Source organism: Herpailurus yagouaroundi, unplaced genomic scaffold (assembly GCF_014898765.1).
Source record: "Herpailurus yagouaroundi ecotype Mexico unplaced genomic scaffold, PumYag 213, whole genome shotgun sequence".
Lineage (NCBI taxonomy): Eukaryota > Metazoa > Chordata > Mammalia > Carnivora > Felidae > Herpailurus > Herpailurus yagouaroundi.
The window spans coordinates 61,316-88,036 of NW_024412444.1; the positions used below are offsets into that span (position 1 = coordinate 61,316).

A 26,721-nucleotide genomic window follows, 5' to 3' on the forward strand; every position below is an offset into this window, starting at 1 on the left:
AAAGAAAAGAAAAGAAAAGAAAAGAAAAGAAAAGAAAAGAAAAGAAAAGAAAGGGCAAGATAATTTTGAAGCAGGCTTGATTTAGCTCCCTTTCCACTGGAAATTTTAGACCAGCTTCAAGGGTGTGTGCCTGGGATCTGGTTTGTCCCATGTGGTTAGTCCATTTTAAGAATGATGCCACACTTGGGTCGCTCTTTTCTCCACTGCTGCACATCTGGGTTCAATTGTTCCCCCCACTTCCCTCCCATTGGTACCTGGTGTGGAGGAACTTGACCTTCCTTCCTTCTTGTCCTAGAACTTCAAATCTCTCCTTCCACAGGAGAGGAAAGCTGTTTGGCTTAGAAGCAGCATCAGTGTTGACATTGGTGGCAACAAGATGTCTTGTCTTGTCTTGCATTCAGCTGTGAGTGTCCACCAGCTCTCCAAGTCCCCAGGGAAAGTTGGCTGTGCTAGGGAAGACCGAGCTTCAAAAAGCTTTTTGGGAACTCGACTTTTTTTTTTTTAATGTTTATTTATTTTTGAGAGAGAGACAGAATGTGAGCAGGTGAGGGGCAGAGAGAGAGGGAGACATGGAATCTGAAGCAGGCTCCAGGCTCTCAGCTGTCAGCACAGAGCCCGACGCAGGGCTCGAACCCACAAACCGTGAGATCACAACCTGAACCGAAGCTAACCGCCTAGCTGAGCCACCCAGGCGCCCCTGGGAACTTGACTTTAGACCTATGCACAAAGAGAGAACAGTCCCGGTTTCTAGAGCATCTCTTGTGAGAGCATGGTGTCATGAGACAGAGATAATTGACCTGTTGGAGGTTTTATTCTGGTATTCCCTTTGCTGCCCGACATTTCCGAGAATACAGTCATGCTGCATCATTAAAAAAATAAATATACCACAACCATTCACTCATACTAATATGCCACTTTTGAAGTTCAGTAGTTTTCCATTAGAATGATGACATTTTCCTTTTCAAACCAAGTTCAACTTCTTTTGATTCCATAAGACCTAGTATATTCTGATTTTGTATAAACACCGTGACTATTATGTTGGGAAATATCATCAGAATGCTAATACTAATGAGCCCATAGAGGAACTTACTGTGAAGAATTGTTTCCAAATCTTGGAACAGGTCTGGTGTCCAGTGAACTAACCAAAAACTCTTAGGTGATTTTATTAGTAATAAAAAGAAGTAAAAAGTAGTAAAAGAAATGTCATTTAAAAGTTTCGTGATTATGGGCACTTCAAAAACAATAGGCACTTTGAGAACTCATTTTGTGTTCTGACTGATTGAGTTTCAACTGAATTAAGATTCCAAAGGCACATTTGAAACCTGAAATAAAGCTGATTTGCTTGTCGATAATCTGTCCTGAAGCCTTCTGAGCTAGTTCAGGAGACAGGCTTTGGCACCTTAACTTTCTGCCACTTAATAGCAAAGATTACAGCCCAGGTGTGAAACCATCAATAAAATACAGACAATTGTCCTACAGATGGATTCTGGGGGGAAAAAAACAACATCCTGGAATTTGCTCTAGTGCTTTTGCTGTAAGAAATGTCATATAGGGGCACCTGGGTGGCTCTGTTGGTTAAGCGGCTGACTCTTGATCTGGCCCAGGTCATGGTCCGCGTTGGTGAGTTCAGTCAAGCCCAGCATCAGGCTCTGCACTGACAGTGCAGAGCCTACTTGGGATTCTCTCTCTCCCTCCCCCTCTCTCCACCCCTCCCTCACTCACTCACACTGTCTTGGCCTCTCTCAAAATGAACATTAAAACAAAACAGGGGCGCCTGGGTGGCGCAGTCGGTTAAGCGTCCGACTTCAGCCAGGTCACGATCTCGCGATGGTGAGTTCGAGCCCCGCGTCAGGCTCTGGGCTGATGGCTCGGAGCCTGGAGCCTGTTTCCGACTCTGTGTCTCCCTCTCTCTCTGCCCCTCCCCCGTTCATGCTCTGTCTCTCTCTGTCCCAAAAATAAATAAATGTTGAAAAAAAAAAAAACAAAAACAAAACAAACGTTATACTATTATATGCGACTGAAATGTACACATATTCTAAAGGAAAATAGACACTGGTGGCATATGAGGCTCCTTGAGGGCTTTTTCCCAAATGCCTTAGGCAATATCAGTTCCTGGGGGAGAACGTAAAAAAACAAAAACCATTAATTATCTGGTGACTTCATGAGTGGTCAAACAATTTCCTTCAGTGTGAAGTCGAGCATAAACTACCTGTGCTGTTTTGCGCTGGCAACTGCTGCTAGACATATCCAGAGGCCGAATTCTCCAGAACCAATTCAGGGATTCTCCTGTGAGCATGATTTCCCAGCAAATAATAACTGGAAGCTATCTGCTAAAGACCAAGAACACTCTTTGTTTTTCTCGAGAACGGACTGCTGCATTGGAATTAGCACAGTGTGAAGGTGAGGGAACCTGCCCTCTGGCTGGCAACAACAGGCGGGGTGTCATTTTCGTGGAGACCCTCAAATTAGAAGCCAAGGCAAGTTGTGCAGGCGCGCGCACACTGTTGCTCTGAGACCGTTGTCTTCATCTCCTGCCTCCAGCACAACCAAGGAGATGTTCAGGGCTGTCCCCCAGGGAAGTGAGGTCCCAAGGGATGCTTCGGAGGATTTTTTTTTTTCCTCCTGCATCTGTGGCTGCCCAGAGGTATTTATCAGCGTGTACAGTGTGTACAAAGACCCTGTAGTGTAAAGTGAGATGCTCCCCAAAGCGGTTTAGGAGGCTCAGCCTGCTGCTGTGTGTGCGTGTGCGTGCGTGTGTGCGTGCGTGCGTGTGTGTGTGTGTGTGTGTGTGTGTGTGTGTGTGTCTGCAGAACGCGCAAGCAAGAGCGCTGAAATGCAGCTCTCCTCTCTGCCTGCAAAGAGTCGCTCCACTTCCCCCTCTGCCCAGCGCACTCGGGGAGCGCCAGGGGGAGTCCTCGCCGGCCAGGGCTTCCCGCGCCCCGGGAGCGCCGAGGGCTCGCCTGGCGGAGCTTAGCGCAGCTCGCTCGGCGCTGCCAGCCAGCGGAGCGGGCGGGGGTGGACACTGGGCTTCTGTGTGCCAGCCGCAGCCGTTGGCTGGCGGGCGCCCAATCCCGGGGCATGCCGCCGGAGGCTGGCCGGGACGCACGGTGAGAGACGAGTTTGGTGGAAGGCTTGACCCCCAGGCTGCCCGCAGAAGCCGGCGTTGGGAACCTAGGCGGTCGGGCCGCCGCGGTGGGGGCTTGCTGCGCTGCAGCGGCGGGGAGCCGGGCAGCCCCGGGGTCCCAGGGAGGAGGCGGCATGGCTTCGGTGTTCATGTGTGGAGTGGAGGACCTGCTGTTCAGCGGCAGCCGTTTCGTGTGGAACTTGACCGTGTCCACGCTGCGAAGATGGTACACGGAGAGGCTGCGGGCTTGCCACCAGGTGCTGCGGACGTGGTGCGGGCTGCGGGACGTGTACCAGGTGAGCCAGGGCGCGCGGCACCCCAGGGCCCTTGCAGGATGCCAGGCGCTCTTGGGAAGCCGGTTCCACCTGTATGATTTTATTCTCTCTCTCTCTCTCTCTCTGTCTCCACCTCTCTCTTTCTTTAAAACTCCTAGCGGGCTGCTTGGCTCCTGGGTCAATTTTCAGCAGCTGTGGATAACTGTTGCCTGACAAAGCTCGTGGATTGTCCCCCGTTGGGCTCGGGGGCACTTGCGAGTTCCTACCAGCATTTGCAGACGTCTGTTACAGAGTGATGGTGTACTGCCTGGCACTTAGCTAAGAAAGCTGTGGCTTTGCAGCAGAAGGTCTGCCCGAAGCGACTTTGACATTCAGACGATCCCTTCTTTTTCTTGTATTGGGGGTGGGGTGGGGGTGAGCATCTCAGGATCAGCCATGTCACACCAATTTACCATCAGAGGGGCCTTGGTGGGTTTTCATTCTTTGTATTTCAGTTTTCCATCAGGCAGCCCCACATTGCAAGGCAGAGCCAGGAAAAGCTGATTCTGTGTCTACTGGCTTTTGGAGGAAGGACAGCAAATTGTGAATACTTTGCAGGAGGAGGATGGCTAGGGGAGGGAGGGGTGGCCTGGCTGATCGTTGTCAGAATGCTTACATTTGGATTTAGTCCCCTCACACAACACAGCCTCTTTATTTCTCTGCTAGGTCCCATCCTGCAGACAAAAAATGCAGCAACTTTATTCAACTGGGAGACCGTTCATCATCTTCTCTGGGGACTGAAGCTTCCCTGGATTTTTTTTTTTTTTTTTTTTGGACAGTCATTTGTGGGTTTAAATAAAGTCCTCTGCTTGGGTTGTTAATATCTTTGAGGTTAAAAAAAAAAAAAAAACTACATTGCATTTAGGAAGATTAAGCCTGGTGTTTGCTATAGGAATATATCATCATGTTTTCTTTCCTGAGATGTGGAAAGAGCTTTGTTGCAGTTCCTGGCTCCCCCTACTCTCACCCCCTTCCCACTATGGCTATAATGTATATCTCATTGTATTGAGTCCTATATGGGATCGGAGCCTCTGGTTTTGACAGGCTGTAGTCTTTCATCAATCAAGCAAAATTAAAAGATCGGCTCTGGGGGTTAAACTGTGGGCGTGTAAAGAATCAGCATCCCCTCGTCATCCTTGATGTCCATATCAGCCTTGTTAAAATGTGAGGAACATTTGCTTCTTGCTTTCACGACTCCTACTTTGGGTAATATGTCTCTGATGTTTTGCAGTTTGTGAGAATCCCACAGCCAGGCTGAGAAGCGGGGCAGCATGTGGGGGTTTGAGAGTAGTATGGAGCTGTGGTATAGATCCCATCTGGCTACAGTCCATGGATCACCTGGCATTTCGGAGCCTGAAGTGTCTGCCTTTGGGGAAATCATTGTTGCGTTGGTCTGTAGGAGAAGTGACCCCGATAGAGTTTTGTTTTTGCTTTTTAAGGTTGGAGAAACTTTTAAAAGGAGAACACAAGTATTGGAACCAACCAGACAGCCTTTATGTGTCTCTCCCCAAGTTCAGGGGAGCTATAGTTTATCTCTTTGCGGTCAGTGACCAGATAAAAAATGGAGGTTCCAGGATCTGGAGACCCCATGGACTCTTTATAAGTTTTATCAATAATTATTTTTAAGAAGCACAGCAACTTGAAGGATTATCCTACTAAAGTGAAGATTTTCTCTTCTTTAAATGGATGGGGACTGAGCCAATACCCTCTCATGATAATAAAAAAGGACATCTAAAATAATGATAAGTGAAAATGATCTCTAAGTTTAGAGTTTCCTGTACATGAGAAAAGAATTTTTAGAATATTTAAAAACTTGCAAGGACCATAGATTTCTTAATTGCACAATATAAACTAATTGCTAGCAAAGAAACACCATTTTTGGGACGCCTGGGTGGCTCAGTCAGTTAAGTGTCCGACTCTTGGTTTCGGCTCAGGTCATGATCTCATAGTTTGTGAGTTCGAGCCCTGTGTCAGGCTCTGTGCTGATGGTGTGGAACCTGCTTGGGATTCTCTCTCTCTCTTTCTCTCTGTCTCTCTCTCAATAAATAAATAAAATTTTTAAAAACTTAAGAAAAAGAAACACTATTTTCATTAATGCCTTTTAAATAATGATCAAGAAAATAGTCATTTAAATTACATAGAACTTGGGGCGCCTGGGTGGCTCAGTCGGTTAAGCGTCCGACTTCGGCTCAGGTCATGATCTCGCGGTTCGTGAGTTCAAGCCCCGCGTCGGGCTCTGTGCTGATGGCTCAGAGCCTGGAGCCTGTTTCGGATTCTGTGTCTCCCTCTCTCTCTGACCCTCCCCCGTTCATGCTCTGTCTCTCTCTGTCTCAAAAATAAATAAACGTTAAAAAAATTTTTTTTAAATAAATAAATAAATTATATAGAACTGAAAGGCAGTATAATAAAGTAGTTAATACCTTAGGCTCCAAGTTCGAGAGACATAGGAATAAATCCGACCTCTGCCTACACTTGATCATGAGTAAGTTACTTACCCTTAGTATGCTTCAGTTTAATCATGCATAAAATGGGAAATATGATAGTGCTAATCACAGAGTTTGATAGAAGAATTAATTGACACAAGATATTTAGCCCAGTGCCTAGAGTTTAGGAGACATTCAACAAATGTTATCTGCTCTGTCATTTTAGAAACCCAACTCATACTAACCTACAAATTAAAAAGAAGGCACTTTCTGGGGCGCCTGGGTGGCGCAGTCGGTTAAGCGTCCGACTTCAGCCAGGTCACGATCTCGCGGTCCGCGAGTTCGAGCCCCGCATCGGGCTCTGGGCTGATGGCTCAGAGCCTGGAGCCTGTTTCAGATTCTGTGTCTCCCTCTCTCTCTGCCCCTCCCCCGTTCATGCTCTGTCTCTCTCTGTCCCAAAAATAAATAAACGTTGAAAAAAAGAAAAAATTAAAAAAAAAAAAAAAAAAAGAAGGCACTTTTGACACAACTGAGAAGTCTAGCAGTTGGATGAACTTCAGGTATGGTTTGATCAGAGCACTATACTTGTTGCCCATGATTCTTCCAGCCTTGTTCGTGTGTTGGCTTTTTCTTCGGCTGGTTTCTTCCATCATGATAGCAGATAGCTGCAGCAGTTCCAGGGCTTAGATCCAGATATCAACCCATTCAGGAAGAAAGAAAACTTCTCATATCCACCAGCTATCAAAAAAAAAAAAAAAATTCCAGTTTTCACTCTGTTGGGTTAACTTAGGGACGGTGCCCACCCCCAATGCCATGCACTGAATGGCACAGGGAATGGGATTATAATTCAGGCATTCTCAATGGGAGTGACATGACCCCCAAGAGGCAAACATTGTTTCTTAAAGGTAGGAGGGTGGCACAAGAATCTTACTCTTTTTTTGTGTATAGAGCACGGATGTACATAGAATACCTAAACAGATATACAGGATTCTACTGGCATTAGAATTTGCAGGGGGAGGAGGTGACTAGCAAACAAAAAAGTATCTAAAAGGCTCCTTAAAAAGATGATCGTGAATAAAACTGTTGAGAAACACTAATTACACTGATTGGCTTAGACCAGTGGGAGAGCAGACCCATTTGTGAAGCTGGGAGTGAAGTTGGTCCCAGGCAGACCACACAGCTGCCAAACAGTGGGGGAGGGTCAATGCTCAGTTGAGCTGCAATCAGCAATGCCCCCTACACTTGAATTATTAGAACCTCAAATCTAGAGCTCTCTAATATAATAAAGATTAATGGCAAATATATTTCTAAGTATTTCGCCGCCGTAATTTGAGTTAAAGGGGTGGGGGCTCATCATTAGAATACCTTATTGCTATCCCATAATTACAAATTCTAAAGCATGAAGGGGAGTGTTCAGTGGTACTGTCCAGTTTAGTGGCAAATGGACTGGAAACACCACAGGGTTACATATTTTACTGAACTCAGTTTTTTATCATCTTGACGATAGAAAGGTGTCATCTTTCTTGCTTCTAGTCTGAATAGTCTGGTTTGTAAGGAAATCCGGGCTCAATCACGCCAGAGAGAAATAAGGGTGGTGCGGGAGATATCCATTACATGAAATACCTGACGGTTCCCTGGGGGTGTTTTGTTTATTTATATACTATACGTGAAATAAGATCTCCCACCTATTCATAAGGAATCTGGCAACAACGTTATTGCCTGCCTGGCACAGCCGGGAAGGCATCATTTCTTTGGAATTGAACACTTCCTCTACATCTAGATATTGGAGAGGCAGGAGACTTAATTTGCCAAAAGCTATGAATAATTAAGGCGCTAGCTATAAGGCATTTCTGTAGTAACGCGACTAAATAAAAAGCAGGCTGAAGCGGCACTGAGGCTGCCTTTTAACAAAGACTTACTTTATGCGTGAAGCTTTGAATTTGGTTAAAGTAGCAGACTGAGACATTCACCTTCCATTTGGGGCTAAACCTTAAAAGCTGATTCATCAGCCGTATATCTATCCTGCTGATATCTTGCCTGGATGGGTTCTGTTATAGCAATTAATTAGGGTTAACAAACAACTGAAGTAGAAAATGGTGGGAGAATGTGGTTGAAAAAAAGATCAACACCCTTTGCTTTTTATTAAGCATGACATGTTCTAACAAAGGCCTCAGCTTGTTTCTTGGGATTAAGCTGTCCCCTCATCCCCAACACCTCAAAGCTAGAATTTCTTGCAAACTCTGAATGGAGTCATTGCCTTCCAGCAGGAGGTAACTTAGACAGAATTTGAGATATTCAAGTGACCATAAGAGGCCGGGTCAGCTCCCCTGTGGCAGGCAGTTGGCACTGAGTGGGGAGCATACAGTTCAGAACAGCAGAGGCTATAGACTCAAAGTTTAGCAAATTTGACCTTGACCAAACCGCTTTCCCCCCTTGAGCCTCCTGGGTATAAGGGGAGAACTGTAGTACCTGCATTATGAACAGGATGAAAAATTCATGAGATAGTATCTGTAACACTAAATGCCCTTCCTGATATAAGCAAATGCTCAATAAATGTTAGCCCTTGGGTATGTACCGTACTTAACAGCAGACCCGTAGAAGGTACTTGATAAAGTAGCACCGGGTATTACTATTATTTTTTTTATAAGTGATACTAGTTCTCTGGAAAGTACATTCCCATCTTTACAGGCAAGGATGTTCACTGAAAGAGACTGTGGTTTCCCACAGCGTGTGTAGGGTGGGCCTTGGGTATTTTTTCTTGTCTTCACACAGTAGACCCACATTTTAAGCCATACAAAAACTCTAGGAAATACAGGCAGCTCCCATTAGGGTCGCTAAGGAAATAATCTCTCTTTGTCCAACACTTTGATGATCCTGATAACAAATGAACTTTGCATCCCACCGCATTGGCAGGAAAAGACCAACGCCCCCAAAAGGCAGGTTCCCCATTGAGCATTCAGTGGCCTGTGTGCTTCAAACCCTGTATATTTTGCTTGTCCCCACCCTTCACTCTCCACATTACTCTGAGTTACACAGACTAGAAGAGGGGCTGACAAACTGTGACTCACAAGAGAAAACTGTCCTGTCTCTCGTTTTTGCAAATAAAGTTTATTGCACACACAGCCTTCTGTTTTTGTAAATAAAGTTTTATTGGCACACAGCCCTGCTCACCCATTTGCTTGGTGTCTATGGCTGCTTTTGCATTACAGTGGCAGAGTTGAGTAGTTGTGACTTAACTACTTACAGTCAGGTAGTTCATACAAAGATGATATTGGCCACAAAGGTGAAAATACTTACTGTCAGCTCCTTTACAGAAAAAGTTCAACAGTTCCCACACTAGAAAAAAAAAGCAATGTATTGGGTACAGAATGCTAGAGGGGAAAAGGTCCAGACTTCAGTCATAGAAAAAATAGAACTTGAAGGAATATGAAAGAATTTTCTCATCAAAAACTTAGTCACCAGGAAAATAATAAATAAATATTCAGGATGAATGTTCAGTTTACCTTTACGAGGTCCTTTGTTGTAGAACACGATTGGAGTTACAGATTGACTCGTTTGTTTGTTCATTTATTTGTACCTAAAATAATGATCAGAGTGCTTACCCCATCCCTGCTACTGTCCCAAGGTGTCAGCCACACAAGGTCAAGATAGGCGTTTTTCCTGACGTCAAGAAATCTCTTGTCAAGGAGGAGAGACAGATAAGGAAATGAAACTCTGTGGGAGGCCCTTGGCCAAGGTGCTCTAGGCACACTAGTGGAGGGAATCTAAGTCAGACGGGAGAAAAGCAAAAAGGGAGAGGAAGAGAGCCAAGGAGGCTTCCTGGAGGAGGCAATTCTCAAGCCGAGGTTTGAGGGGAAAGTAGGAGTTGGATAGATGAAGAAACGCAGAAGGGCATTTCAGGCATAGGAAAACATGGCTTTGGTGGAATTATAAACAGTTTTTTAAGGCCGATGGGGAGAGAGGGCAGGAGCAGGGGAGAGAAAAAGAGCGAGTCGGAACCAGAGGCAGAGATTTTGATTGAGAGTAACATCTGAATTGGAATGATCTTTTACTTTAGGATTTTGATATTTTTCTGCAGAACTTCGGGGGCAGGGGAGAGGTTGATTGAGCAGTATCACTGGCAGCAGTGAGGCTGACAGATTTGGGAGAGGGTGACATAGTGGAGGCGGGAAAGGAAGGGGAGCTAGGGGGCTGCTGCAGTGACACAGGTGTATAGGTCAGGATAGGCTAGGTTTTGCCATGGCAACAAACGGCCCCAGTATCCTAATGGCTTAAAGAAGTAAAGGTTTGTTTGTGGTTCACACTACCGTCCAATCACAGGTTGTCCATTAGCTCTGCTCATCACTGTCACTTAGACTCACAGAATGTTCTTTCACGTTGCCAGTTACCATGATGGAGAGTGAAGAGCTCCTCGGGACTTGGCACTGGCAACTAAATGCTTGGCCTCTAAGTAGCTCCTGTGACTTCTTGCGGGTCCTTGGTCAGAGCTGATCAGTCACGCACTCAACTGCAGGGGCCAGGTAAGCAGTCCTACCCTGGAACAGCGTGAATGCTGATGCAGATTTGGTTCCTGAAACAAATTAACGAGCAGGAAGTTTACCAGAGAGCTCACTGGGATCAACACCTGTAGAAGGCAATAGAAAGAAGCAGGAGGAGCAGAGGAGAAACGGGGCTGTAATTCAGGCTCAGCAATGCCTTCAGCTGCCCTCCTGGGTAGCTCTGGAACTGAGAGTTGTCCCCATTTGGAACAAGAGGGCTGTTCTTCCCTCCCACCTACATCAACACGTTGTTGGCAGTAGACTGCCCTTGAGAACGCGGAGTGACCTTGACCTTGAGGTAGGCAGCTCTATAAGGGAGGGCAATCCCCAGAGGGAGCTGAGAGCTGTCAGCTTAGAATGTTCCTGGTAGCTGAGGGAATAGGTCTGGGCAGCACATCATGGGGTCTTCTGCAAATGCCTGCCCAACGGGTGCCGGGATCAAAGCCTGAACTGAGGAAGGACCCACAGGAAGGAAGTGGAAAGTAAGGATTGCGTTGATTTAAAGGATGTGGAATCTGGCTTCAGGACACAGTCTCACTCTCAGGGCAGCCTCCTGATTGGATCCTACACTGTTGAAGGGATTGGGCAGCCATGGAGTCAGTTAACAGCAGCAACACATACAGAAAGGAGAGAAAACCTGGCAGATAAATGAAATACGAGTCTCCTTATCGCTGAGCAAATTCATCTCCCACCTTTTCTGGTAACCAAAGACTAGGGTTTTAGGGCAAGGAACTGAGATGTGAAGATACCCCAAAACTGAGAAGGAAAGCGGTCTTAATGTTCTAGGCCATCACTTGACAGAAGTATACTTCTGAAAGACTGTGTTATTTACAATCGACGAAATCAGTCTCAGTATCTTTGAAAAGCATTTCGGAGCCTTTGTCGTCCAGCTTGAGAAACACCAAGTTAAAGACTCCCCTGCCTTTCAGAATGGTGTTTGTTTTTCCTCCTACCGTCCCTTCTCGGTGGAGTTGCAGCACAGAGTAACTTCCTGTTTATCCCCCTCTTCTGTTTATTTTGAACATTGGCTTTGTGATGTCTGATTTGGAGGCTATGGAAAAGTGTGAAGGTTTCGAATAGGAAATCAGACCTGTAGTTCTAAACTTTACAGCAAGATGATATGACTTCAAGCACAGAAAGGAGGCAGAAAATTAGACCCTCGTGAAAAAAATTAAAATTGCCATCTCTATGTAATTACACATATGTGTGCCTCTAGGTGTTCATATGTAACAGGTATAGATTCTGGCATCCTTGAAAATAAACTTGACTTGAAAGAGGCTGATGAATGCGATAAATAGTACCATTTTCCCCCTAATGTCCTAATCTTTTTTAGTCTCTTGAATTTTGTGTTTGGGCAAACCTTGTTGATTAAATAACTATTTTTCCCTAACTGGTGCTTTTATGTAGTGTCCCTGCCTTGACTAATAGCTACTAATTATGTAGCAGCCGCTGTGTGCTGAGTCTTCTGCTCGGCACTTTAATTGCGTTATCTTAAAACAAGACAAAACAAGACCAAAACCCCTGAGGGTTTTTTTTTTTTTTTCAATATACAAACATATAAAAGATAGTATGAGTAAAAAAGCCATGCACCCACCACTCGGTTTTAAGACATCTTAATATTTTGCCATGTTTGCTTCAGATACTTTTTAAAAATGTAACCAAACTATATAGAATCAGTTGAAACCATGGGGCGCCTGGGTGGCGCAGTCGGTTAAGCGTCCGACTTCAGCCAGGTCACGATCTCGCGGTCTGTGAGTTCGAGCCCCGCGTCGGGCTCTGGGCTGATGGCTCAGAGCCTGGAGCCTGTTTCCGATTCTGTGTCTCCCTCTCTCTCTCTGCCCCTCGCCCGTTCATGCTGTCTCTCTCTGTCCCAAAAATAAATAAATGTTGAAAAAAAAATTAAAAAAAAAAAAAAAAGAATCAGTTGAAACCACCCTCGTACTTTTCCTCTCTCCCTAAAATCCTACCGCGAAGTTCATGTGTCTCATTCCTGGGCATGTTTTGATAATTTTGACACCTATGTTTGTATCTATAAATAGATAACCTTTCTATGTTTGTCAAATTTATAGAAGGATATATCATTCTACTGCCTTATTATTCTCTCAACAAGCTTGTGGGATTTATCTCTAAATTCATTTTAATCCCTATATTCCATCGCATGAATATAACCAATCTTTTGTTGATGGACACTTAGGTTGCATACAATTTTTCACTGTCTCAAAAGACAATAGTGAAAAGTTCTGTATTTGTTTCCTTGGGCTTATGATCAAGAACTTCTCCAGTGTATGTACAGAAGATTTTTAGCTTTATGAGATGTTGTGTCTTATCTTTGTCCTTGTAACAACTCTACAAGATGATATCATGAACCCCACTTTATTGGTTTTATATACTTATTAACTAATAAGTCATGGTGCTGGAATTTGAATGGAGTTCTGTCTGATTCCAGTGCTCAGCCTCTTGCCACTGACTTGCTACTTTATTTATTAAGAGGTAAACAGCACATAAAGATAGAGTCTTATCAATTTATTAACTTAGTCTTTCACTCAAACAAACATGGGGTGGAAACATAGCCTCGTGCTTTAAAATGAAGTCCGTGCACTCAAACTGCCTGAATTCAAATTCCTAACTCACCTTTTTTAGCCATGTGAGTTCTGAGACTGATTTTTTGGGCTGTAAAATATAGATAATTAGAGTATCTCACTTAAAGCGTTTCTCTCCTGGGATCACGGTAGAAATTAAACATATTGGTATTGTCAGTAAATATTGTTAGATATATGTGGGGGTAGATGGTTGGTTGGATGGGTGCATGAGTGCCTGGTAAATAGTCATCTTTATAGGTTCAGTGTTTTCAGTTTCTTATTTATGTGAATAACCATTGGAACCCCTAAAGTCTGCAGAAGCCTTGGATCCTCCCTCCTCCTCTCCGCATTACGAAGCTATTAAACTTTCCTCTTCTCGACCCTGAGCCCTAGACTCTTACGCACGAAGGCTCTGGAACCCCACTGACCGCTGTCTTTCTCATCTGTGTAAGCTCTCCTTTGATATGACCCTGAGATTTGCAACTGCTAAGGAGACCCAGTTATTACAAGCATCATGCTACCCTTGGGTAATGTAGCCAGCAAATATTTTTACAGAAATGAGTTTGTCTCATTAAAATGTGATTAGATGCTTATTATCTGAGAGAGAAAAGGGCCTTGACAAAATAGGGAAACAGAATGAGCTGTAGTTAGCTGGACCCGGTAAAATCAAGGCTTCCTGACTTAGCAGCTGTGTGACCTTGAGCCAAGCTGCTTAATTGCTCTGAGCCTGTTTCTTTACCAATACAAAGATAAAACAATACTCACACTTACATGGTATGAAGGTTAAAAATAACATGGGTTGAAAAACTTGATCCTAAGCTTAATGTTATCATACTAGGAGTTATGAGTGCAAAGTCTGACCAGGATGTAACTCCAAACACTTTTCATTTAATAGCTGTGTGGCATGGGCAAATTATGGGACCTCTCTGTGCCTCATTTTCTCGTGTTTGAGATGAGGATGATAATAGGGTCTACCACCCGGGGTTGTTGAGGGGACAACACAAATAAATAAAGATTTCACTAGGGTGCCTGGTTCATGGTAAGCGTTTCAAAAGTGTTATGGTGGGGCGCCTGGGTGGCTCGGTTAAGCATCTGACTCTGGATCTCGGCTCAGGTTTGTGAGATCAAGCCCTCAGCTGGGCTCTGTGCTGAGAGTGCAGAGCCTGCTTGGGATTCTCTTTCTGCCTCTCCCTACTCGTGGGGTGGCGCTCTCTCTCTCTCTCTCTCTCTCCCCCCTCCTCAAAATAAATAAATAAACTTTAAAAAAAGTGTTAGCTATGGCTATTTCTATTTAGTGAACATTTTCAGTGTCAGACATAGTGCTAAGCCCTTTATAGTTACCATTTCATTTAAGTCTCCTAACAGCGACATGTAATAGGTATTACTGAACCCACCTGGCAAACGCGGGACCTGTTTAGAGCTGCTAAGTAACTTGCCCACGAGCAAAGATTGGAGCTCCGTTCTGTCTAAATACAAATCCCATTCACTCAGCCATCGTAGGGGATGGGCTTAGTTTGCAAACCATTCAGCCTCTTCCTTTGCCACCTTTGCCCGCCTGAAGTCCTAGGACTGCCATAGTCTCCATTCTCCTCTGCCAAACCCTAGCGGCATAGCAGGGATTAATGACCTGGTTGAGCCTCAGTCGTGAATGGTCTCAATCCAGGCTCCAGAAGCAACTCAGATCACACCATTCTCTTATGTGAATCCCTCCTGTGACGTCCCAACTCAGAAAAGCCTAGGCTCACCATGATCAGCCACAAGGCTCCACGTGATCGGCGCCCCTTTCTCTAGGTTCCTGTACCCCCGCTGTCAGCAAACACACTCAGCTTCTGGTGTTCACTCCTCACACTTGTCCCCTAACTCTTCTCCAGTGACACTGGCCTCCCTGCTGTGGCTTAAGCCCACCAAATGCGTTCCACCCTCAGAGCCTTTGCCCTTGGGTTTTTCTCTGCCTGGAACCTGGGGTTTTGTCTTTTCCTCCTTTCCACCCCAGACTAAGAGGCCACCCCTGACCTTTCTCTTGTCCTGCTTTATTTTTCTTCCTAACCCTATTGCCACCTAATGTTAGAACTTTATTTAGACGCTCACTGGTGTCTGCCCAGCCAGAACATTAGCTGAAGACGGGCAGGGACTTGGCTTTGTTGGCTGTAGTGTCCCCAATGCCTGGAACCTAATCTACCCTTCGGAGATACTCGTTGACTAAATGAACAAAGGAATCTGCTTCACACTTTAAGAAGCTCACTCTAGCCACTCTGCGGGGAGTGTCTAGGGACGGGTAAGACAATTACGAGGCTGTTTCTAATGTCCAGTGAGACCTGCTGGGGACCTGGGTAGGAGTGACGGCAGCCTGTGGTGTAGGGAGATACCAAGAATTCGGAGGAGGCAAAAAGTAGCATTAGGGGAGCTCTGTCCAAAGGGAATGTTTGCGGTCTATATAGTTGAGGAAACTTCATGCAAGGAAAAAGCCGTGCAGGTAGAAATGTATTTGTGTGTGTATGTTTATTGCTTTTCCTTATTGAAAATAGCCCCCAGCCAACCTAAGTATTGTAGCTTGAGAATAAATTTGTTTGGGTTCTCTGACGTGTTCTGTGATGTGCCTCTGGTCCCAGCTCATTCAAAAAGCAGTGTTTGAGATCGGAGACTAGGCTATTCCCTCCAGGGCCTGTGAAAACGGGCTCACCCAAGGACCCTAGCTTGTGTGGACGGCCAGCTTGCAAGTCCTGGTCTGTGCCCAGCCCAGGGTGGGGAAGTTGGCAGTTTCTGCAGCTCTTGTCAGCTCTGACTGTCAAGTGATCGCTGTTTCCTGTGCCCAGCCCTGTGGTTAGGTTCTGGAAGGTGCCCTGTGTTGCCTGACCAATGCTGACAGACAGTTCAGACGTTGTGCTTTCTTTTTTTTTTTTTTTTGGCTTGCTGTGGACGGCTCATCATTCTGACCGTGTCTCGTGTCATGCCCATCCATTGGAGTTACGGATAGAAGGAACGACCCTCTGGATTTGCCTGGTTTCTTGGGAGAAAAGAAAAAAACAACAACATTTTTTTTTTTCTGGTCTTCATTAGTGTTTAATTAAAAGCTTGCTTTTCCCTAGGTCTTTGGCCGTGTCCAGGCTTTTGAAAATTCTGCAAGCACAGACAATATAAAGAGAATTTGACCCTTTGAGTTACAAGAGCTGCTTATTGTGTCTAATTATCAACCTCAAATAACGACAGAATCATAAGCCCCAGCAGAAAAAGTAATACTAGGAATTTCCCAAATAATTCCTGAAGGAAAAGTGCATCTACCTTTAATAAATACTCTAATACCAGTTTTTAAAGGAAATTAATGTTTTAAGTTTGAAACAATCTGGTCAGGGTATAAAGAGTATTAACTCTCAACTCATATTTAAATTGATGGGCTTCTTTCTTCCTTAACTTTTTATATGTTAATATTTCAAGGTCTTGATGCCAAATATTGGTCCAGCCAAGCTCATAAGACTTGGTTCTCAAATACCTTTTGGAAATGATATACTTTAGCGAATGTGTTTTTCCTTTAATAAACTTCCGAAGCCAACTCCCAGTTTCAAAAAAACAATTTTTTTCTGAGATGTTAGTGCCAGAGTCTGAACAGTGGCCTTTATTCACGACCAAGTCGGATCAATTTAATTTTTTTTCAGACTCCTACGCTGCATTAGGTAACAAATACAGCAAAACTTTGCCACACCTTTGTGCTGTATATTGTGCGTGTTTTAAGTAAATCAAATTTAATTATGGTCTTTCTATCCTTTTCTCTTTCCTCCTGACTTTTTTTTTTTTTGTATATTTTCTCTGAGCTAACTAGGTCATGTTTAAGCATATGAATAATTTATAATGTATATGTATATGCATGTGTGTGAGTACCAATATACAAATAAATGTATAAATACGTGACTGTATCTGAAGTTTTTCCAGAAAGTAGAACCATGAACCAACATTTTCACCAAACATAACTTCTGCTTTCTTTCCCCCATCTTCAACATCACTTTTTTTTTTTAGATTGATTGATTTATTTTGAGAGAGAGAGACAACCCGAGTCGGTGCGTGAACCCGTGAACTGCGAGATTATGACCTGAGCCAAATTCAGAGTCAGACGCTTAACCAGGCTCCCCCTTCAACATCACTTTTTAAGTTATGTTATGACCCTGAAGTAATTAGTCAGTGCCAATAATCTGGTTAGGTTCCGTAACAGATGGTCTTTTTTAGGAAGTTGCTGTCAATTTTGATGAAGTTTAGGAAATGAAAACCGATGAACAACCTCATCTGTTTCCAACAGTTTAAAGAGAAGAAACCAGACAACTGGTTCTGTGCTGAAGCTCCCATGTCATCTCCCAGCTCAGCTTAGCTCCCCTGCCTGTGAAGTGGAGCCATTCCGTAGCTGCTGCATGGGGTGTACCGAGCATTTAAGTAGGGGGCAGTAGAGCGAGTTGCTCACAAGGCGACACTTGCCCCCTCTCCTTCCCCAGCAACCACCCACCCTCTGCAAGACCAGGTAGGAGGTTCCAGGCCTGAGGAACGTGTGAAGAAAAAACACAGATGAAATGGGCAACAACAGTTCGATGTCTCTACACCAAAGCAGCTCCATTCATTATTTACAGATATTTAATGACATCTGTTCTGTTTTAATGGACCTTGTAATGAGATGAAAAGTGTTATCTACTTCCTTTGAGTGGTATGCACATATCCTTTGGGATCTGAGGAGTTGGCATCATATGGATGTGAGCCTTAATCCAGTGCTTTATCCCTGACTGGCTGTACTGCCTAGGACAGGATGCCTAACCCCTTTGAGCCTCAGCTGCATCATCTATAAAATGGGGACAGAATATCTCAAAGTATTGTCGTCAGGCTTAAGTGAAAGAATGCCATTGGACTGCTCAGTTCAGGACTGGGAATGGGACAAGAATTCAGCAAATTATAGCTTACGAAAAAGGCCCTGACTACTAATATAGGCAGAAAAGTCAAGGAAAAGTATCCTAGAAATAAGATGCTGTTTTCCTCTATCATCTAAATGAACTTACCTAAAATAAGCATTAGAGAGGCGATGGACATTTTGAAGCAGGAGAATTAAATCATAATTGACCTGGTAAATTGCTGCAACCTTTTCAGAGGAAAGCTGAGTTATAGCCAATCAAAATATGAAGTATGTGCCCTCTTTGACCAAACATTTCCACTTTAGGAAGTCATCTTAAGGATATTCTCACATAATGTTATCTGTGCAAGATTTTCGTTGGCACCATTATTTGAAATAGCAACCCCTTGGAGATGTGAATAAGAGAACAAATGATAAAATGATAACACTTCTGTACCATGGACTCCATGAGATCAGCAGGAAGAATGTAGAACTATATATCACAGCCTACCCAAATTGCCAGTGATATAATTTCGAGTGAAAGCAAAGGCTAAAGACGGAACAGTATACAAGATGAGTGTGTGTGTGTGTGTGTGTGCGCGCGTGCGTGCGTGTGAAGAGAGTGAAACAGATACAGATATTATGCAAGAAATGTGTGTATGTATTCCTTTACATGGGAGAATAGGGTTGGAAATATATTAAAGACCATTATATAATGGAAATTATATAATGGAAATATATAATAAAGACCATTAAAATTTTTACCCCGGGGAACTGTAAGTGGATGAAGGGAGAGCTTTCTCCTTGTTTTACGTTCCTAATTCTTTTTTTTTTTTAATTTTTTAAAAACATTTATTCATTTTTGAGAGTGAGAGAGACAGAGCATGAGTGCGGGAGAGGCAGAGAGAGAGGGAGACACAGGATCAGAAGCAGGCTCCAGACTCTGAGCTGTCAGCCCAGAGCCCGACGCGGGGCTCGAACTCACGGACTGCGAGATCATGACCCGAGCCGAAGTCGGACACTCAACCGACTGAGCCACCCAGGCACCCCTACATTCATAATTCTGAATTTAAATTTTTTTATTGCAAGGATATATGTAATTTTTTATAATCTGTAAAGCATCCTATTCCAAACAGTTGAATTCTGGGGAACAGGGATCTGTCCCATGTAATCCTGTGTCATTGCATCCAGTGTGTAGTATGTCTGCCCAAGTATTTGTCTTGTGTGTCCATTTAATAATGATTACTAATCATTACCGGTAGGATTACTATTGAGTAAAAAGTAATATTTCTCCTCATCTGAGTACCACAGATTTTTTTTTATCATTAAAATAATATAAATACAGGAACACCAGGGTGGCTCAGTTGGTTAAGTGTCTGACTCTTGATCTTTGCTCAGGTCATGATCTTATGCTTCGTGAGATCAAGTCCCATGTTGGGCTTCACAATGACAGCATGAAGCCTGCCTGGGATTCTCTCTCTTTCCCTCTGTCTGTGCCCCTCCCCTGCTCTCTCTCGCTCTCTCTCTCTCTCTCTGCCTCTCTCAAAATAAGTAAATAAACTTTAAAAAAATAAATAACATAACATAACATAAATCCATTAATACAACTGTTACAGAAACGCATGGCCTAGGGGCGCCTGGGTGGTTCAGTGGGTCTTGATTTCAGCTTAGGTCATGATCTCGTGGTTTGTGAGTTCGAGTCCCGCATCAGACTCTTCGCTGACGGTGTGGAGTCTGTTTGGGATTCTCTCTCTCTCTTTCTCTCTGTCCCTTCCCCGCTCTCTCTCTCTCTCTCTCAAAAATAAATAAACTTTAAAAAATGAAATAAATGCATGGCCTAGAGTGAAGCTACTTTATCAGTGGTATATATTCACCAGATATTTTCTAAACCTAGAGTGGCATACATATTTACATTAATTTTTTACGAAGGTGAGATCATCCTATTCATCTTATTTTGAAATGTATTTATTTACTGACATATTTAAGTTCTGATCTCTCATTATTTTTCATAACTGTGATATGGAATATCTATTCCATATCATAGTTTATGACATGAATATACCATAATTAATTTCACCAATCCCCCGTTACCAGGAATTCAGGTTGCTTCCAGTTTTTACTAAGTGCTAAAGTGAACATCTTTGTATGCAAAACATTTGTGGGAGAATTTCAGCAAGATAAATACCTTGTTTGGAAATAATTTGGATTTCCAAAAAGGTTGCACCAATTTATGCTGCTGTAGAATGAACAAGAATCCTTCTTTTCATACCCTAGCCAACAACTTTTGATTTATACCACTCTCCTAGCCAAAAAATTTATATTGTAGACCTTTGTTTCATTTTATTTCACTTATTAGTGGAGCTGTCCCATTTTCAAACTTTCTTATGGGCCATAATGCTTGGAACACTGGAGTTGTTCTTGCCTGAGAACATCAGGAGAATCACATTCTGCATTTTATCACAGTATAAATTGGTTTGCATGCTTTCAGAGCCAGACTTGAGAGCAAATTTTAGTCTCTTAGAAAATGTCATCTCAAAGTAGTATGGTATTCTCTTGTATAGTTAAAATAAGTTTATGTAGAGCATTGCCGGGTTAAAATCCAAGTATCCCAAAGATACATTTTCATTTACCCTCTCTGTCATGCACTGCCCATCTTAAGATTTAGAAATAGTGGGGAATAGTTCTTTCTATGTTTGCTATCCTGTTTGGTTTCATACTGTGGTTTCCCCCATTTACTCTTTAGTGGATTTCAGCAATTTTTTTTCTCTTCTATGAATGTTCTGTACTCCGTTTAGATAAGCTGGAAAGGAATCACAAAGGCCTTTATTTATGTATTTTGTAACAAGGGATAAAGCTTGGGGCAGGAGAGCAAAACGACACCCGATTCATTTTCTCTTTTTCATCTTAGATGCCCTAGGCCTTTGAGCTTATTTGGCCCTCTAAATCCATATTTGTTAACTTAAATATAATTTTTCCAGAGCTGAATTGTCTCGATGAGATTTCACAGCCACAAGCGACCATGAAACTGTCTTTTGTCTCATTTTGGGAGGCACCAGAACTGAGGACTTAGGTGGTGGAAACCGCTGGTCCCATTAAGGTCGTGGCTGTTCGGAAGCTAGCGCCTTGAGGGTGATGATGGGTTGACCTGCAGACCCATTTGTGTATAGCCTTCCACCAGGGCCAACCTAACTCAGGTAAATTGGAATTGCCACAGGAAACCCTTCAACGAGGGCTGGCCTCATGTTTTAGCTGTGCAGCACTCCCCATTGGCATTCTGCCAGCTCCCCACTCTCTTTTGGAGGTGCCCACCATGCACATGGCAAAAGGGCAGGTCCCTGTGCAGGTTTCCTACCGTGGCTGCTAAGGAGGCTAGATCTTACTCTGTCTGCCTTCCAGTTCAACTAGAGGACAGGCCCCAGGCCTCAACCTGGCCCCCGGGCACCTGTGCACTCCTGCTCTTGGAGTGGTGAGCTGGAGGAACAAACATGTGGAAGTCAGAACCACAAAGGCAGCAGTGGCCATGCAGCACAGACACGATCGTTGCATGACATGATACTGGCTGTGTTTGTTCCCTTATGGGTTCTCTTGTTCTCCATTCATTTTCTGAGCCTGCTTCCAAGAGCCAATTTTTGCCCCTTCTTCCATCCTAAGAGGCCTGATTTGGTCAGGAATCAATATCACCCTCCATGCAACTTGGGAATATTCTGGCTATTCCCTAAGCTAGTGATTCCCAACTTTTTGTCATGTCATGGAGCACATATGATAATGTTGGTATGGCACCCAGGGTAAATGTTTATGAGGCTGCTCAAGGCTTAAGGTCACCAGTGCAGAGTCTCAAAGACTTCTAGGGTCACGTCCAGAGGACCAGGAGCTGACTCAAAGAATTGACCAAGATGCAACAGTTCAAACATCAGTAAAGACAATACTTTTAATGGTTTAAAACACATATAATGTATTTAAATGCAGTGTTTATAAATACATTAAAAAATTTTTTTTAATATTTATTCATTTTTGAGAGAGAGTCAGAGAGCATGAGTGGGTGAGGGGCAGAGAGAGAGGGAGACACAGAACTTGAAGCAGGTTCCAGGCTCTGAGCTGTCAGTACAGAGCCCAATGCGGGGCTCGAACCCACAAACCGTGAGATCATGACCTGAGCCGAAGTCGGACGCTCAACTGACTGAGCCACGCAAGCACCCCAGTGTTTATAAATACTTAAAAAATCATTTGGGCCACCATTGGAAGTGCCAAGTCATTATCTTGAAAACTGGTAAATAAAGGTAAAGAGTCAAGCATTTGCCCTATGTCTCCTATAATGAATCCTATCACTAGGTAACCTGTTAATAGATGAAGGGAAATTTCTTTTTTTTTTTTAAGTTTGTTTATTTATTTTGAGAAAGAGAGTGAGAGTAAACAAGCATGGGGGAGGGAGAGGGAAAGAGAGAGAGGGAGAGAGAAAATCCCAAGCAGGTTCCATGCTGTCAGTGCAGAGTCCAAGGCAGGACTCGATCTCACAAACCATGAGATCATGATCTGTGCTGAGATCCAGAACCTGATGCTTAACCGACTGAGCCACCCAGGTGCCCTGAGGGGAAATTTCTCATTACTGAAATATTCTTGCTAATAAGTAAAGGGTGACAAATAGAAAGTCACCATATTGCAATCCTTAATTCATTAAATGATGTAGCTATTGAGCTAACGTCAAAAAAGAGAAGGCCCTCCTAATGGAGGAACACACTTGGTAACCTAACACTTGGTAATCTGAAGACTCAATCAGATTCCAGATGCATCATCTTTGGAGACAATCTTGCCAAAGATGATGCATCTGGAATCTGATTGAGTCTTCAGATTCAACCAACTTATGGGAAATACAGTGGATAGAGGACCATGTTAAATGACACCATACAGATATAATCAGCAAAACTCAGCTGGTGAAATGTACAGGATAAACAGCTCAGTTTCTTCAATAAATAAATTACAATGAGATAGAAGAGAGAAAGAGAGCAAGATGAGTGGAAGGGAAAACTATAGGTTAATAGAGATTCAGGAGAAGTATCGACAAATTGTAAAGTATGGACCTTTTCCGGGTCAACATGGAAACAAACTTGAAAAAAACACATTAGCAAGACAACTGGAAATGGGAGCACCAACTGGAAATCTGATGATACTAATATTGTTACTTTTTTTTTTTAACATAATTGGGGTTATGCTTTTAAAAAGAGTCCTTATCTTTGGGCACCTGGGTGGCTCTGTCATTAAGCATCTGACTTCGACTCAGGTCATGATCTCGTAGTTCAGGAGTTCGAGTCCCACATCAGGTGAGCTTGAGGCCCACTTCCTTCTCTCCCTCTCCCTCCCTCTCTCTCTCTCTCTGCCCCTTACTCATTTGCTCCCCTCTCTCTCTCAAAAAACAAAAGAGTCCTTATCTTATACATTGAAGTATTTACAGATGAAATTATTTGAATGCTTAGATTTGCTTCAGAGTAAAAGGACAGAAGGACAGAAAGTGGATGAGAGCATTAATGAAACAAGATCAGCCATGTGTTCATAAGTGTTGAAACTGGGTGAAGGATACATGAGGGTTCATTGCACAGGCTGTCACTTTTTGTAAGGGCTTGGAATTTTCCATTATAAAAAGTTTTGTTTCGTTTTTAAAGAAATGCAAAGGGAGAGGGGAAAAAGAAAAAACAAAAACAGAGTCTTCAGAAATACAGGAAGGAAACCTAGCAGCATGCCTGCCTACTAACCCCTGGACACATTGCTCATTGCCTGCAGTGGCCAAACGGAAAGGCTGTATAAGAATGTCAGCCCTGGGTTCGAATCCTGTTATACACCCAACTGGGGGGACTTTTAGTGCCAGATTCGCTAAGGCTCAATTTCTCATTTGTAAGATAGAGATGAACTACTCCCCATTTCAGAGGGTTGTTGTTCGAATAAAAGAAGATAATCTGTAAAGCATGGGGCCTTGGACCTAGTACCAGTTCGCACTCAGTAAATATGGGCTCTTGACTGTTATTTTATTGCGTGTAGCATTTAAAATCAGAAAATTAGACAAAAGTGAATACATGCACTTTTCAATGGATGTTGGAACATTTTTGATGATTTCTGAACTCCAAGGCCTTTTTTGCTTCCTTTTTCCAAACATGGGAATGAGATCAGATTTTGTAGTATTTATGTCCATCGCCTGAAAAACTGCATGAACCTTATGATGGCACCGGTCCTGTGAAGCAGACAGAAAGGAAACCCTCACATTGCTTACCTTTCTTCCTCTGTCTTTTTCACCTCTGTTTTTCCATTTATGGTTAAGAAAGTGAGAGAATCTGCCTAGAACAAGAAACTTCCCTCTTTTTCTTCCTGGAGGGGAACATGAGTAATGGACTTTTCCATCAGGGTTGTTTTTCCTGGACATGGTGTCCCCCCTCCAACTGCTAAAACATGTGATCCTGAAGGAGACCATAAATAAACTTCAAATATTCCTTATCGGTCAGTGATGCTGTCCCAGTTTCTAATAAATTATGAAGTAGTTTTCTGTATTTGGTGCTCTTCCTTTTAAGTTTATTTATTTATTTTGAGAGTGAGAGAAAGCACGAGTCAGGGAGGGGCAGAGAGAGGAGAGAGAGAGAGAGAGAGAGAGAGAGAGAGAGAGAGAGAGAGAGAATCCCAAGCACGCTCCACACTGTCAGCACAGAGCCCAGCGCAGGGCTTGAACCCAAGAACCGTGAGATCATGACCTGAGCTGAAGCCAGATGTTTAACCAACTGAGACACCCTGGCACCCCGGTGCTCTTCCTTTTAAAACAGAAGTTCTATTTGGGACACCTGGGTGGCTCAGTCAGTTGAGTGTCCAACTCCTGATTTCAGCTCAGGTCATGATCCCAGGGTGGTAGGATCGAGGACCAAGTTGGGCTTCCAAGCTGAGTGTGGAACCTGCTTGGGATTCTCTCTCTCTCTCTCTCTCTCTCTCTCTCTCTCTCTCTCTCTCTCTTTCTAAAATAAATAAAGAATTACAAGACAGCAGAACTTTAAATCAAGTATGGGCCATTTCTGAGCATGGGATCATGGAGGGACTACACAGGTCACACACTCATTAGGCCGAGCGCCTAATAGACACCCAAAAACTAGTTATTGGAGTGAATGCAAATCTAAGAAAAACCAGCCTCCAAAGAGCTCTTACATACAAACTGATAAAAGATTATGAACAGAAACCAGACTGTGTGTGAAAGGGGTGCATAATTTCTCAACTGCAGGGTTGGCCGTGAGGTGAAAAAGAAGATGTCCACTCTGTTCTCCTTGCAAAACACCAACATAGGCTGTAAATCCCTTGAGGGTCTTGACTGGAGCGTTTTCATCCTGACTTCCCTCACAGGGCCCTGCACGTATGTGGTGCTCAGTGAATATTTGAAATGAACTCAGCTGGTCCTGGGTGTGGAAGGAGAGAAGGATGAGGAGTTATAAAGGAAATACACCTTTCTTTAGTGCAAACCTCACTAAATTCAGGAGGAAGGGAGCTGGCCTTCAAGGTTGTCCTCTTAGTATATGGCAAATGGTTCAGAGCTAGACTCGGCCATCAGATTTTTAGAAAACCAGTACACTGTGGGTGTTGGGATCTTATGGTGCGTCTGGCATTTCTCCGGTATATGAAGTGCTCTGTAATGAGAGTGATCATTTTGTGATTAATGCAAAGCATTAATCCAGAACAAAAACACACTTCTCTGATCCCTCTAAGTGAGGATAATGGGATAGAGTTGGTTGTTTTTGGTTTTTTTTTTTTTTTTCACTATTCCCGAATCACATGTTGATCCCATGATAGGGGGGCATGAGGTTAATTTCACCCTAATCATTTAGATGATGCCCTCATAGAAGAGCAGGGATCTGTTATTAGAAAAAGGTGAATCAGACTCTGAATAGGCAAAACCAACAGACACTCGGACAGTCTCCTTGTTTTAATCCTCCCTCGTGCTCTCACGGTCATAACCTGACCTTGCCCCAGCCCTGTATTTGGGATGTGGGCTTTCACCTGACCCTCCAAGTTGGCCCGGCCTCCCGGTTTTAGCCCATCCTGTTGCCCCAACTCTGAAACTGGTTGTCCAAACTCTGATTTTCTTTCAGCATGAAAAATCTCTTCCTGTACAGTCAGAAATGTCTCAATAGTTATCTCAGAAGGCTCTCCAACCCAGGGAGAAAAGTTGACGGTTATGGCGTTTCTACTGCTGTATATACGCAAATAGAAGGTTCCCCAAAACATGAAGTAATTCTCCATTTGCCCAGTAAGAAGATTCAAAACACATGTTTGAGGCCAACTTGAATATATGCAAATTTAGGAATGCAGATTACATAGTGGAATATCTGCTTCTAATGTTTTAGATCATTTGTTCTATAAACTGATAATTTGAGTGATAGTTGTCTGGTGCTGTCCCTCTTTTTGAAGTGGTTTTATTTAGCCTCCTCACCTGCACCTATGTGTTGGTCCTGACACAGAAGCCCCTCCTGGACTCATCCTTGTAGCTCTCCTTGGAGTCACTCCTGCCGAAGGCATTTGAGCTACAGCATTTTTTTTAAAATCTCCATATATGGTATTTCATTGGGAAAACCATTGCATGACATTTTTTTCCTTCCCCCATCCATGGTCTTCCAGCCTAACCACCCACAGCATGGCCTTTTAAAGTGAGGTATAAGTGATTCATTTATTCCATTTTTCTTTCTTTCTTTTTCTTTCTTCCTTCCTTCCTTCCTTCCTTCCTTCCTTCCTTCTTTCTTTCTTCCTTCCTTCTCTTTTTCTTCCTTCCTTCCTTCCTTCCTTCCTTCCTTCCTTCCTTCCTTCCTTCCTTTCTCTCTCTTTCTTTCTTTCTTTCTTTCTTTCTTTCTTTCTTTCTTTCTTTCTTTCTTTCT

The 26,721-nt window shown here is 43.4% G+C and overlaps 1 protein-coding gene across 5 annotated transcripts in view; it reads left to right on the forward strand.

Moving 5' to 3' along the window:
* Positions 1-26,721, forward strand: part of FRMD4B (FERM domain containing 4B) — a 226,371-nt gene that overhangs the window by 47,642 nt on the left and 152,008 nt on the right. Inside the window, exons 1-2 of one of the 5 annotated variants that reach the window (XM_040454470.1) lie at positions 3,308-3,420; positions 10,246-10,381. The exons of 1 other annotated variant lie outside the window; for it this stretch is intronic. Coding sequence is in view for 2 of the 4 variants with exons in the window: in XM_040454467.1 (XP_040310401.1) it covers positions 3,259-3,420 (162 nt within the window). In the remaining 2 variants the exon portion in view is untranslated. Of the gene's footprint in view, positions 1-3,095; positions 3,421-10,245; positions 10,382-26,721 lie in introns of those variants that run through there. 3 more of the 5 variants (XM_040454472.1, XM_040454467.1, XM_040454468.1) reach the window with 3 other exon arrangements.